The following is a 15,352-nucleotide window of genomic DNA, read 5'->3' on the forward strand; positions in this document are numbered from 1 at the left end:
GATCTAAAGCTTGCATCTTCAAAACTTGGCTCACTTCCATCAATCCATGTGCATGAACCAACGGAACAATTTTGACTCATAACTGAGTACAAGAAATACTGAAGAAGAAAGGTAGGCATAAGATCTCATATCTTTAAACCCTTCAACACAAATTTTAAAGTATGAGAAAAAAATTTTAAAAAATAGAGAGAGAGAGAGAGAGAAATGTAGAAGTGACCTTCCTTATCTCCTGATGGGAGTCCACTTCTTCTTCTCCGATCTCATCAAAAGAAAGATTCCGAAGCATGATCAAACTCTGACAGGAGTCTATAAAACCCACTCCTCCCTCTAATCATCTCACCCCAAAACCCTCGATTAAATACCAGCAAAAACTCATGAAATTCCTCTTGATTTCTATCAACTGTTCCTTGGCAAACTACCATTAATTGATTGTCGATTCATCACCGAAGTTGAGGTAAGAACTCTCCTTTTCCATCCTCCTCTCCTTCCCAAACTGTAGGAAGTTTTGGATGGCCGGATTTGATCGCCGGCTGTCAGATTTCATAGGGGACAGAACATCTCCTATTTTTATTTCTTTCTTTCCTCTCTACCGGACCGACTGCCGTCGCTGGATGGCCTTGGTCGCTGAAGATCCGAGACTTTCAGAGGGTCCGCCATCATGAGAGGTTGCCACTCATTGGGGCCACTTCTAGGACGGTAGCTGGCCTCATATATATATATATATATATATATATATATATATATATATATATATATATATATATATATAGATATATTCTTTCTTTCCTTTCTCTTGTTTCAAAGAACAAGAAGAAGAAGAAAGAAGACGTTAGTGGAACCAAAGGAAAAAAAAAAAGAAGAGAGAGAGTTTCTCTCTCTAGACTTCTTCTCTTTCTTCATGGATTTCTCTCTCTAGATATTTTATGATTAGTGGAGAGTCCAGGTGTTTAAACAAATCTAAATCTTGCTTGACCCTAGGAGAGTCCTAGACTTATAATGTTTAGGATTTTTTTCATAATTTTTCTGTCCTTAATCATACATGATTTTTATGTTTAATCTTGATCATGTAGAGATGCAATTGTTGTACAAGAAGGTATCGAGCAAAATATTTTGATTTCGGATTCATAGATTGAGGAGCTCATCGATTTTTATATTTAGATCGATCATCGGTAGAGGTAAGAATCCCTGTACATGATTACTAATATATATGCTATTTTACTGCTGATCTTGTATCGTTGATTTTGCATTATTGAATTTATAATTGATGAATTTGCTATGTTTGAGACACTATTATTTGCTTATATAATTTTTAGGCACAAGTATGCTATGCCAATATATATATATATATCAGTGATTGATGATATGATTATATAAGTATGATATATTTATCTGGATCATATTGTAAATTGAAATTGATTAATGAAGTCAACATATTATAATCTTATGAAAAAAATATAGTTTGGACTAGCCTCGTCATATAGATAGCCAGTCAAGAGCTTATGCCTGGGACAGCCTCTAGGAGCTTATGTCTGGGATAGCCTGCTAGGAGCTTATGTTTGAGACAGCTTCTAGGAGCTTATGCCTAGGATAGCCCATCAAGAGCTTATGCCTGAGACAGCCCACTAGGAGCTTATGCCTGGGACAGCCCCCACGGGCTTACGCATAGGATTTTGGATCAGACTAAGAATTGAGACATGATCTTGATTAATTTAAAGTCGAAAAGCAAAGATTAAAAAAACTGGATATGTGATAAAAGAAATAGATGACAAGACATGAAATTCATACTAAATAAAAGGCTTTCACCGGTGATATATGATAACACTTCTCTTTTGACAAGATAGATAATTGACATATGTTTATACGGATGTTTGTATTATTTTGGATATTTGATATGAGATTTTATGCTTATTGCTATTTTTAGATTATATTATTACAATAGCGTGATATGTGAGATTTTTACTGGACTGTAAAGCTTACATCCCTCCATTTTTTTTTTCTTCTTAAAGTTACAGGATGCTCATAATTTATTATGGTATGAATTTGCGAGTAAGCGGATGCATATATAGATAGAGTGTCATTGATACCCGATCAGAGAATTGAAAGAATTTAATTTATAATTATGTAAATTTTATTAATTATTACTGAAATTAGACATTATGGATCCTAAGGTTGTAATGAATTATTTTAGACCTTGCATATTCTTTAGGATTTGCTTTAAGGAGTGTGCAGCCATCACGTATCCAATTTGGATATTGGATTCGAGGCGTGACAGAATGATATCAGGACTGGAAAGAAAAAGAAAAAATTTTATTCTTTAAATTGATTAAAAATATTAATCCTTTAGATCAAAATATATTATGATGAAATATATTAGTTGCAAATAAGGAAAGATTTCATTGATAATGAAGGGATGCTACTGATATTTTTGACCTAATCTGATCATAGATGTATAATTTTTACCAATAGATTATTTCATTATAAATAATATCAAAAAATCCTAGATATCTCAAGTTATTGTTAATAGCTTGATAATTTTTTTATTAGTTCAAATCTAGAATGTCTTGATATAGATCTTATATTTTTAAAATTTAACATTGTTACTCAAACTGACATAAAAAATTAAGGTTTTTCTTAAGATGAAAGTCCACCTATTAAATTTATTGGAAGATCAAAAGAAGAAAGAAATTGATGATTACGAAGAGTGCCTGATGTTCGGCCTTTCTTTATTTTCTATCACAGGTAGTCTCAGACAATTATAAATTTTGAGTGAAATATATTAGATAAATAACTGTGATATTTTAATACAAGGTCCAAATGTTATTATTTTTTGAAAAAATTGAAAAATCAATAAAAAAAGAATAGATTTGAGATTTTAAATAATTTTATTATATCAAGATCATGAGAAATAAATAATATGTAAGATATTATTGGAAGCTTAAGAATGACATAAAGAATGTATACTTTGAAGTATGTATCTCAAACAACACAACTTAATTTCGAGAATAAAATTATTTTAAGGAGGAAAGAATGTAAGAACCCAAATTTTTTTTTCTCCTACACGAATCTTAAAGCATAAACTAGTGAAAAAAAAGAGAGAGAAGAAATTACATGATTTTTTTTAAACATCAATAATATAAAAAAAGAGGGAAATCACCAGCATGTGCTGGACATACATGGGAAGCTAAAATTTAGTGGAAACTAAGGAATATGTGGAAGAACTCCTTCACTGATTGAGAGTCTAAAAATCATTTAAAAATCTAATTGAAATCGAATTAAAACTCTTCATTTAGAAATCTATTTAAGGACCTCAACCTCTTGATTCATCATCATCGGAAAATCACCAAAGATCGTTGTTCTTTCTCCCTGATTTTTTCTTGAAGTACCTTCAGTTTGAAGTTAATTTGGCCATCGAAAATCAGACCAATGCTCTTCAAAATCATGTAAGAACCCATCAATCTTTGACTTGCTCTCTTCCCCTTCTTCTGGATTCCCTAAATCTTGGATTTCACCTAATCTCTTGTCAGATTTCTTCTCAAAAATCAAAGCTATCGAATTCTCCTGTTTTTCCACATCTTATTCTTAATTTTTTCCGACGTGCTTTTGCCACCGCCAATTGTCGGATCTATGTCGCCAGTCATGGCTTTGACATTCTCCTCTAGTCACAAGCATCGTCGATAGGGAGGAGGGGACAAAGAGTCTCCTGTTCTGTGAAGAAAGAAGAGGAAAGGAAGAGGACGTGCGGTCCTCTGTTTTCTTGTGACAAAAAAAAAGAAAAATGAAAAAGAAAAGAAAAAGGGAAAGGAAAAGGAAAGAAAAAAATGAGAGAGTTTCTCTCTCTTCTCTCTCTCCCTTCAGTTTGAATCTTTACTTTCTCTCTAAAATATTGAATTTTCTCTCTCTATTTTTTTCTCTAAAATTTTCTCTTTTTTCATAGATTTCTCTCTCTAGGAGTCTTATGGACCAGTGGAGAGTCCAGGTATTTAAGTAATCATGATCTTGATTGATCCTAGGAGAGTTCTGGATTTATAATGTTTAGGAGTTTTTTTGTAATTTTTCTGTCCTTAATCATATATGATTTTTATGTTTAAGCCCAATCATATAAAGATGCAATTATTGTACAAGAAGGTATCGAGCAAAATATCTTGATTTTGGATTTGTAGATTGAGGAGCTCATTGATTTCTGTATTTAGATCGATCATTGGTAGAGATAAGAATTTCTGTACATGATCACCAATATATATGCTATTACTGTTGGTCTTGTATTATTGATTTTGCATCGTTGAATTTATGATTGATAAATTTATTATGTTTGAGACACTATTATTTGCTTATATAATTTTTAAGCACGAGTATGTTATATCTATATATATATATATATCAGTGATTGATGGCATGATTATATGGGTATGATATATTTATCTTGATCACACTGTAAATTGAAATTGATTAATGAAGTCGACATATTATAATTTTATAAAAAAGATATGGTTTGAACTAGCCTCGTCGTGTAGATAGCCGGTCAGGAGCTTATGCCTAGGACAGTCTCTAGGAGCTTATGCCTAGGATAGCCTGTTAGGAGCTTATGTCTGAGACAGCCTCTAGAAACTTATACCTAGGATAGCCTGTTAGGAGCTTATGTCTGGGACAGTCCGTCAGGAGCTTATATCTGGGACAGTCCCCATCGACTTACGCATGGGATTTTGGGTCAGACTAAGAATTGAGGCATAATCTTGATTAATCCAAAGTCGGGATTTTGGGTTAGACCAAGAATTGAGGCATGATCTTGATTAGTCCAAAGTCAGAAAGAAAAGATTAAGAAAACTGGATATGTGATAAGAGAAAGAGATGACAAGACATAAAATTCATGCTGAATAAAAGGCTTCCATTGGTGATATATGATAACACTTCTCTTTTGATAAGATAGATAATTGACATATGTTTATACGGATGTTTGCATTATTCTAGATATTTGATATGAGATTTTATGTTTATTACTATTTTTAGATTATATTATTAGAATGGTATAATATGTGGGATTCTTACTGGACTATAAAGTTCATACCCTTCCATTTCTCTTTTTTTTTTTTCAGAGCTACAGGATGTTCATAATTTGCTATGGTATGAATTTGCGAGTGAGCAGATGCATAAATAGAGTGTCATTGATACTTAATCAAATGATTGAAGAAATTTAATTTGTAATTATATAAATTTTATTAATTATTATTAAAATTAGATATTATAGATGTTGAAATTACAATGAATTATTTTAGACCTTCCATATTCTTTAGAATTTGCTCTAAGAAATATGTGGCCATTATGTATCCGATTCAGTTGTTGGGTTTGGAACGTGACAGTAAAAAATAAAGACAACAAACTGAAAGGACATATAGCTACTGAACTCAAAAAAAAAAAAAAAAAAATTATGAATACATCGAAGACAAGGCAGAGTGGAATCAACGATTCATCCAATGTCTTGTTTGATTTTCTAATAAAATAATCAGATAATTAACTACCAGTGCTTCACCGACTGATTGATAGGATCCATATCACCAAGTTGGTGTACCAGCTTTTGGACGGTGCTCTGGATGGAATCAAACAGCATGGTTGCATCTCTACATTCTCCCTTCAAAGCTGTGTTCGTCATGGAGATTGAAGGACAATTTAGCTTGCAATATATAAAATTGCGATGAATTGAACTGGAGCTTATCAACAAGGAGGGGGTTAACGGGAACTCGCTATGAATGGAAGCAGTCGGACTGCAAAAAGTCCGGGTGCAGTGGGATGCCCCACATGTCCCTCTCATCCACCTTTTGCTTTCGGACCGTCCCATAGCTCTGGAAAGCTCTTTACTTTGGCCACACGAACCCTAAATTACACAGCGGCCATCAATGCCGAAGTCTTACTGTATGTCCCTTGAATCATAGCCCAAAGGTGACCCACCCAAAAGAAAGGAGCATGCTCGCATAAAACTTTGCTAAGTACTCCACCATCTAAATGGCCATGTGTTCTATTTTATGTCTAAGAAATATGATAAATGATTCAAATCAAAACATTTTTGCTAAAGGCCGTATGATTTGATATATTTTTTATGTATGCAACGAGGTTTGTTAAGCTTGGGGCGCACCGACTTGGGCATGGCTGAGGTTTTCCTGGCGAATTCAGGGAGCCAATAGTTTTTTTTTTTTTTTAAAGGAAGAAGAAGGAGAAGATCAAGGAGGCATCCAATGAACCGACGGCAGCCGAAAGTAGATGCGGGGACCCACCAGAAAAGGTGCGAAGAAATGGAGGATCATATGAAACGAGGAAAAGCTGTTAACATTTATTTGATGACGTCTATTAGGATAGAATTAGCATGAAGATGGTAGAACTGGAAAAATGCGAGTCATTAAAATGAGGGACGAATTGGTAAGCTTGGAAGGTTGGGAAAATTGGGCTTGAGACAAAGATATTGTTGGAATTGCCGCGGGGATTGTTGGAGTGATAAAATATTTTTTCAATATCTTTTACTTGTCATTGGATTGTTAAAATGGAACATGTCTCATTCATCTTGGATTCGAGATTGTATAATTAGAAATGACAAACAAATGCATGGGATGCAACCGTGGGCGGGTCCAAACATTTTCAAAAATGGAGACTTGACCTTTTCAACTAATTTGACTCAAGGAATCCTATCTAGACTCCTTCTACAGCTACTACGATATATAAATCTCTCTGATAAGAGCGTTGCAAAGCGATATAATAGGCTATAAAGTTGTGAGGTTAAAAAGCCTGCTAAGATGATATGTTATATGATTTAAGAATGATTTATTTTCTATACTAACATATGAAATAATAAGTACTGTAACAATCTAGAACCTCATGAAAAATGGCTATTTAGAAGGTATTGTTTAGATTCTAGTGCATAAATAATATAGGACGTGCTTGCAAGGGTCCTCATAAAATGATTCTATAGGAACAAGATTATGGTATTTGCGATTCAATGTGAAAGAGGATTGATCTAATATGTAGCTAGGAACAATGCAAGTATGTCGAAGGAAGTGATTAATTGTTAATTTTGATTGTCAACACTAACACATAGAATAAACAGCTTTTTTTGCACTTGAAAAGAACAGTAATCCATTGAAGAAAATCTGGTTGAAACTTACATTCTGGTTATTTCTTAGGAAATTTAATCAGGACTTTTTGTCCTAAAGTATAAATTCTAAAATTTTGTGTTGAAGCCATGTGATGGTCCATCTTTCAATTAAGCAAGCCCATGCACATTGGAAGAAAGGAGTATTTGATGGTGATACAATCTAAAAATGAAAATTTAGAGGAAAAAAAATGGGAGGACAGGCATTGTTTCATTTTGGAGAAAAAGATTGTTGCATCATATTCCAATTAAGTTAAACAACTTGTGAATGTTTCAAATTTTCATTTTTTTTAAAAAAAATTGTGGAGAATCAACCATTGAAGTGACAAAGGTAGAGGCACCTAGTGTTCTAGGCTTCTAGCTACATGACAATGTAGAATTATGTTATAAGTTGCGATAGACCTTGGTATTGAAGAAAAGCCTGGCTTGTACCTAGCCGAACTATAGCTTGAATTTGGCCTTGGTATTGAAAAAAGGCTAGGCGTGCGCTTGGGTAAACTGTAGCTTGTAATTCACACCTTTTATACTACACCTACATCCACGCCACCCCTCACAGCCTCCAAGGAGAACAGAATCTCCGTCTATCTTCCAAGCAGGTACTTCGTGTGTGCTTGGCCCAAACTCAATCTGAGCTAAGCAAACCTGGGCTCACTCTTGGCCCGGCTAGGCCATATCCTGGCTCGACCCAGTTCGGGCTTTCGATTGGGGCCCTGTTAACTAGTCCTGTCTCCACTCTTAGACTATGGGCAGATTTAGCTTCCAAATATCGGAATCACAGCTCAATTCCCGGACCTCCGCACACCCTCCCCTTCTCTCTCTCTCAGCACACACACATTTGTAGAGAATGGAGATGCACTAGTGAAACCAATTGTAATTGTAGCTCATTTCCGTATTGATATCATATATACTTGAATGCGATAGACGAGGCATTAAGGGCCGTGCGACAAAAGGTAAAGCTAAGCTACGAAATTTTGGTTGTGACCAGCTACACAATGTCAGACAACTGCTTTGTGTCAAAAAGATCTTTGTCTAAGTGCAACCGCATCTATTACAGATTGTGCCAACTCAAGTGCAGAACACCTATTAAAAACTGTCACAAGTCACGTAAGACCGAACAAACCTACTCAAAGTATCTTCACGAATGAATCGAAATGTCCCTCATCCGTAACTGCTCCCACCACGAGGAAGTCGCGAATAATGTGTGTTTTGTATCTTGTTTTCCCTCATTTTTGCTATAATCAACAAATAAATTTTCAAAAAATTTGAATGAGCCATTTTAAATATAACTTTCTGTTCAGTTTCGAAAGAAAAGCTTCTACACAGTTTTCAAAGAAGGTCCATATGATGACTAGGGTTCTAAACTTTGCATGCAATTTATGCGGGTGCACCGCTTGATGCAACCACAGCGAGAGCATGGAAGGCGACGGGTTTCATTATTTAAAAACTTCCTATTAAAAAAAAAAAAAAAAAGCCGGGAGAGGCTGGTGATTATTGGACTTTCCTTCTTCTTCATAGCTTTTGATACAATAAAGTAATAAAGTAACTTTTTTGGCTCTCATTACTTTTCATATAATAAAATAGCTTCTCTCTATGTGGCCTTCGGCTTCACCGCCGGCGACTCTCATGGTGAGACCATCACTGCGATCTTCTTCTCCTATGCCCCTGCTACGATGGCTACGGGTTGATCGGCCCCGCCAGAAAATTGGATGTTCGGGACTGAATCGATCGCGTCGCCATCACTACCGTCATTCTCGTTCCCATACTTTGATTCTCCTCGCGCTTCGACATCGCCGCCGCCGTCGTCCGAGTGTTGTTTCGCGGGTTTTATCGTGATGATAAAAGGCGTCCGATCTCAGGCGAAGTGTCCCTGGGCTTCCGTCGCAATGTCAAGGAGCTCTTTTTCAGAATAATATAAAAAAAAATTTAATTATCAAAATAATTCAAAACCTAATTTTTTTTATCAAACTAATGCAAAAAGGAAAAACACCATTTTGAATGACGTTTTTTTTCCCTTCCACGTCACCTTTTTTTTCACGATGGCATCGTCTTTTAAAAACGCTATTCAAAATGACGTTTTCAATTTTTTCCACCAAAAAAGAAAGAAAAAAATTGAGAAAGAATGAAATTTTTTTTTAATTTTAAACTAATAAATAAATTAAAATTTTAATTTTGATTGAAATTTAAAATATAAAGATTTGAATTTGTAATTCAAATAAAAAAAATAATTTTAGATTTTTTTTTCAATTTTTTTTAAAAAAATGTCTAAAAAATCTTAAGAAATTTAAAAATAAAAAATATCATAGAAAATGAAAAAAAGAGAAAGAAATATGAAAGAAATAAAAATTTTAAATTTAATTGAAAAACATCATTTCAAATGCTTGTCAAAAAATTTAAAAAATAAATTTAAAAAATAAAATGTACCATTAAAAAATAAAAATTTTTCAAAAATTAAAAAAATAAGAATTATAATTTAAATTTTTTAAAAAAATTAAATTTTAAAGATTAATTGAAATAAAAAAATTTGTAAATTGAACTTTAAAAAAATAATTTTTTTTAAATTATTGTAAAAAAATTATCTCAAGAAAAGAAAAAAATATTATAAAAAAATAAAAAATACCCTAAAAAAGAAAGAAAGGAAAAAAATAGAATTGAAAAAAAATAAAATTTTAAATTTTTACAATATTTTAAATTTTAAATTTTAAATTTTTTTTCTTTTCTTTCTTTTTTAGGGTATTTTTTATTTTTTTACAATATTTTTTTCTTTTCTTGAGATAATTTTTTTACAATAATTTAAAAAAAAATTATATTTTTTAAAGTTCAATTTACAAATTTTTTTATTTCAATTAATCTTTAAAATTTTATTTTTTAAAAAAATTTAAATTATAATTCTTATTTTTTTGATTTTTTAAAAATTTTTATTTTTTAATGGTACATTTTATTTTTTTAATTTATTTTTTATATTTTTTGACAAGCATTTGAAATGATGTTTTTCAATTAAATTTAAAATTTTTATTTCTTTCATATTTCTTTCTCTTTTTTTTCATTTTCTATGATATTTTTTATTTTTAAATTTCTTAAGATTTTTTTAGACATTTTTTAAAAAAATTTGAAAAAAAAATCTAAAATTATTTTTTTTTATTTGAATTATAAATTCAAATCTTTATATTTTAAATTTCAATCAAAATTAAAATTTTAATTTATTTATTAATTTAAAATTTAAAAAAAAAATTCATTCTTTCCCGATTTTTTTCTTTCTTTTTTGGTGGGAAAAATTGAAAACGCCATTTTGAATGGCTTTTCAATTTTTCCCACCAAAAAAGAAAGAAAAAAATCGGGAAAGAATGGAATTTTTTTTTAATTTAAAATTTAAAATTTAAAATATTGTAAAATTTTAAAATTTTTTTTCAATTCTATTTTTTTCCTTTCTCTCTTTTTTAGGGTATTTTTTATTTTTTTATAATATTTTTTTTGAGATAATTTTTTTACAATAATTTTAAAAAATATTTTTTTTAAAGTTCAATTTACAAATTTTTTTATTTCAATTAATCTTTAAAATTTATTTTTTTTTAAAAATTTAAATTATAATTCTTATTTTTTTGATTTTTTAAAAATTTTTATTTTTTAATGGTACATTTTATTTTTTAAATTTATTTTTTAAATTTTTTGACAAGCATTTGAAATGATGTTTTTCAATTAAATTTAAAATTTTTATTTCTTTCATATTTCTTTCTCTTTTTTTCATTTTCTATGATATTTTTTATTTTTAAATTTCTTAAGATTTTTTTAGACATTTTTTAAAAAAAATTTGAAAAAAAATCTAAAATTATTTTTTTTATTTGAATTACAAATTCAAATCTTTATATTTTAAATTTCAATCAAAATTAAAATTTTAATTTATTTATTAGTTTAAAATTAAAAAAAAATTTCATTCTTTTTTGATTTTTTTCTTTCTTTTTTGGTGGGAAAAATTGAAAACGCCATGTTGAATGGACGAATGGCGTTTTTAAAGTTTTTTTTTTTTTTTTTTGAGAGTATGTTATCATGTGGAAGGGGAAAAAACGTCATTCAAAATGACGTTTTTCTCTTTTGCATTAGTTTGATAAAAAAATTAAATTTTAAATTATTTTAATAATTAATTTTTTTTATATTATTCTAAAAAAGAACTCCAATGTCAAGTGGGTTCTTCTTTTGAGGCTTTCCTGCACGGCTATCGTAAAAGATGGTAGCGGTCCCCTGCAGCCACCGGTCCTTCTTCCCGATGAAAACGGACTGACAGGTTTTGCCGCATCTTCGCTGACTGTGCGACCTTTGACGCCCATTGGAAGTTCGCGTATACCAGCGTATAATTCGCTCCACTACCCCAACCTAACGCCATGAATCGATTGGATGAAGGAAAAAGAGTAGAAAGTTAGCGGCTATTTGGATCAAAATCTATCTAAACTCTATTCCCATAAGAAAAAAAAGAAAGACATCCGTCTTTATTATGTGAAAAGAAGTTTAAAATATTTTATTATATGGGAAGATGAAAAACGTCATGTTTTAACAAAAACCCGGGTAGCCGATTTCTCAGATTTCCACTCGTAGCTCTTGTTTTAGAATATTTTCTTTAATGTAAAAAGAAATAGGTAAGTGCACTGTATCGTGCGCTCGCGCGGTTGCATAAAATCTTCTCCTTTCTCACTGTATTACATGATGCGACGTTGTCTCCATTTGTTTAATGACGGGGAGAGAGATCGTTTCTGGACTGGATACAAAGCGAACAGGATTAATGCTAGCTGGTCATTTAATACTCCTCGTTCGAAGAAGATGAGCCTCCTTGGCCCATTGATGTGTGGTATAGGAAGAAACTCTATGGGAGCAAAGCAGGGGGAGATGCTTCGAAACATTCCTCATCGTATTAATATTTGAAAAAATTATTGACGTGGCAAAAGGAGATTCTGCCAATAATCTAAATTCATGAGGGCAAAGTGAGAGGCCATGCGGATAACGTGAACCATCCCGAAGATTAATTAATGAGGGCAAGGTGAGAGGCCAGACCCGATTCCAGACCCCTCGGTTTCCAACACCCCCCGCCGCCCTCCCACCTCTAACCCCCACTCATCCCATCATCCTATAAATGCAGTCGTATCGCTCCAACATTCTCAGCAACAGAAGTAACACCATAACCAACATAGAGTAATCTTCACGCTTCATCCTCACTGGCCTTTTTCTCTGACCTAAATGACCGACAAACTCATCAAGAAAAACAGAGGCCACAGAAAGAAAGAGATGGCGAAAGCAGAGGCCACGAACATGACCGCCCTGGCCGCCTCCTACGACGACCGCATCCGTCCCATCCTCGACGCCATCGACCGCCTGCGCCACCTCAAGGTGATGCAGGAAGGCATCGAGCTGCCCACCATCGTCGTCGTCGGTGACCAGTCCAGCGGCAAATCTAGCGTCCTGGAGTCGCTCGCCGGCATCAATCTCCCCCGCGGCCAGGGCATCTGCACCCGCGTCCCCCTCATCATGCGCCTCCAAGACCACCCTTCCCTTTCCCAGCCTCAACTGCAGCTCGAGTACAAAGATAAGACCATCACCACATCTGAAACCGGCATCACTAACGCCATCAGAGCAGCCACTGACGAGATTGCCGGCAATGGCAAGGGGATCTCTAACACACCCCTCACTCTTGTCGTCAAGAAGAGTGGCGTGCCCGACCTCACTATGGTGGACTTGCCCGGAATCACCCGTGTTCCTGTCCACGGGCAGCCGGAGAACATCTACGAGAAGATATCGGACATCATCATGGAGTACATCACTCCGAAGGAAAGCATCATCCTCAACGTTTTGTCCGCTACTGTTGACTTCCCAACCTGCGAATCGATCCGGATGTCGCAGCAAGTGGACCGGACCGGAGAGAGGACCCTGGCCGTCGTCACGAAGGCTGACAAGGCCCCCGAGGGGTTGCTTGAGAAGGTGACCACCGATGATGTAAACATAGGGCTCGGATACGTCTGCGTCCGCAACCGCGTCGGTGATGAGTCCTATGAGCAAGCCCGAGATGCGGAGAAGAGGCTCTTTGAAACGCATCCTCTTCTTTCGAGGATCGACAAGTCCATTGTGGGAATCCCTGTTCTGGCCCAGAGGCTAATGCAGATCCAGGCAGCTATCATTTCAAAGTGTCTGCCTGATATAGTGAAAAAGATCAACGAGAAGCTTAGCCGGAATGCCTCGGAGCTCCAGCAGATGCCACAGAATCTCTCGAGCATGACTGATGCCATGAGGGCTTTCATGCACATGATAAGCATGGCAAAGGAGTCTCTGAGGAAAATACTCATTGGAGGGGAGTTTGATGAGTTCCCTGATGACATGGGCATGCATGGGACCGCTAGGATGTCGGAAATGCTGGCCAAGTACTCCAAAGAGCTTCCCTCCAAGTGCCCGAGTTCTGATGAAAGGTTTCTGATGGAGGAGATTGCCGTTCTTGGAGAGGCTAAGGGAATCAACGGACTTCCAAATTTCCTGCCTCGCACTGCTTTCCTCATTCTCCTCAGGAGGAAGGTGAAGGAGATTTCTCACACTCCAAGTGAGTTTGTTCGGAAGATGTGGGCTTACATTGAAGATGTTGTGCTTAGGGTGCTGCTGCACCACTCTGAGGACTATCCCCAGCTTCAGTCCTTGACTAGAAGGGCAGCAGAGAATCTGATTGAGAAGATGAGGAACAGATCTTACGACGTGATGAAAGTGAGCATTGAGATGGAGATGGTAGCCGACTATACCTCGAATCCAGATTACATGAAGACATGGACCGAGCTGATGAATAACCGTGATGATTTTATGAATGCCATCGAGAATCATGCAAAGCCAACAAAGTTGCTGCTGAAAGGTTTCGGCGAGGTGGAAATCCACCATCTCAGGCAGTACGCGGCCATGGCAGAGCAGGCGTTTGACATGAGGATGAGGATCACCGCATATTGGAGGAGTGTGGTGCTTCGACTGGTAGATAACTTGGCCCTACATATCTTGTACAGCGTGAATTGCTTGGTGGAGAAGGAGATCGAAATGGAACTTGTCGATGAACTGGTGGGGCCGCGGATGTCCGGCTTGGAAAGGATGCTGGAGGAATCTCCGTCGACTGCAGGGAAGCGCGAACGACTCCGGAAAAGTATCGCGCTGCTGAAGGAATCAAAGCAGGTTGTTGCCAAGATCATGGATCGCATAGAGGCTCATGGTGATTAAGGTTTTTGATCTTGTTTTGTTTTGACCTATGGCTGTTACAGGTTGTTTTGTTCGGAGTCACTGCTTGATGTCTTTCTGTTGCCTCGGTCTTTCTTTTTGCGCCTGTGGTCAGTCATCTAATAGTAAGAAAAAGCTTGATCTTGCTGTTGGTAACGATCTTGTTTGATGATTAATGCTGGTTAACTCTATTATTAATTTGAACCTGATGACATTATAACATCATGCAGTAAACAGCAGACGACATGCCTGGTCTGCCCGTCGAAGTTCGGAAAGGTTATGTTTCCATTAATTTTATCATGTAACCTAATCTCCCAGTGATTGCTTTCCAAGTGACATTATGGCCGAGCAGAAATCACAATCTACTGTCTATTGCACTCTGCATGAGAAGGAAAGCTGACCCGATTGATCAGGATGGAATCCAACCTAACTAGGATCGAGTGGCGTCCTGCCAACAGTTTGTTTGTCCTGTTTTTTCTTTTGAAAAAAAAAATAAATTAATGGAACTTGCTGGAGGAAGAGGGAGAGAATGACAGCAGCTAGGATTTAATTAAGACATTTTTTTTCTAAATACATTTTTAGTTTATTAATTACTTTATTGTTTATTTTTCTTCTTATCGTGTGTCTGGCCTGATAAAGTAGTTTTGATGAGTTCGAGTGTGGACTAAAATTGTTTGGGTTTAGAAGTCTAGCGCTGGCCTGATGGGCACCAAATAAATGTGCATGAAGCAGTCCATGCACGTCACTCATGTCGCGCGAGTCCCGTTACTATCATACAAGTCTCTTGAGCCGCTTTTTTTTTTTTTTTTTTTTTTTTTGTCGAGCTATAAACACAGTTTAATGCCCAGGTGGTACTTAATTAAGGAAGCAAACTATTCTTTTTGACTTAAATTAATTGCACATTATGCTACAAACACATGTCAACATAACATTTGAATTTCATCATCGGCAAAAATGCGAGGAGAGATGATGATGGACTCTGTCTCTAAGGTTACAATATTA

At 35.1% G+C, this 15,352-nt stretch overlaps 1 protein-coding gene across 1 annotated transcript; it reads left to right on the forward strand.

Annotated features, from left to right (window-relative positions):
• Positions 1-12,001: 12,001 nt before the first annotated feature.
• On the forward strand, positions 12,002-14,480 carry LOC105041550 (dynamin-related protein 4C-like). Its single transcript, XM_010918499.4, has one exon. It carries the CDS (start codon positions 12,353-12,355, stop codon positions 14,351-14,353), a length of 2,001 nt encoding a protein of 666 aa, XP_010916801.2. The 5' UTR covers positions 12,002-12,352; the 3' UTR covers positions 14,354-14,480.
• The last annotated feature ends 872 nt before the right edge of the window (positions 14,481-15,352 follow it).

The sequence above is a fragment of the Elaeis guineensis genome, chromosome 3 (assembly GCF_000442705.2).
Source record: "Elaeis guineensis isolate ETL-2024a chromosome 3, EG11, whole genome shotgun sequence".
In the NCBI taxonomy this organism is placed as follows: domain Eukaryota; kingdom Viridiplantae; phylum Streptophyta; class Magnoliopsida; order Arecales; family Arecaceae; genus Elaeis; species Elaeis guineensis.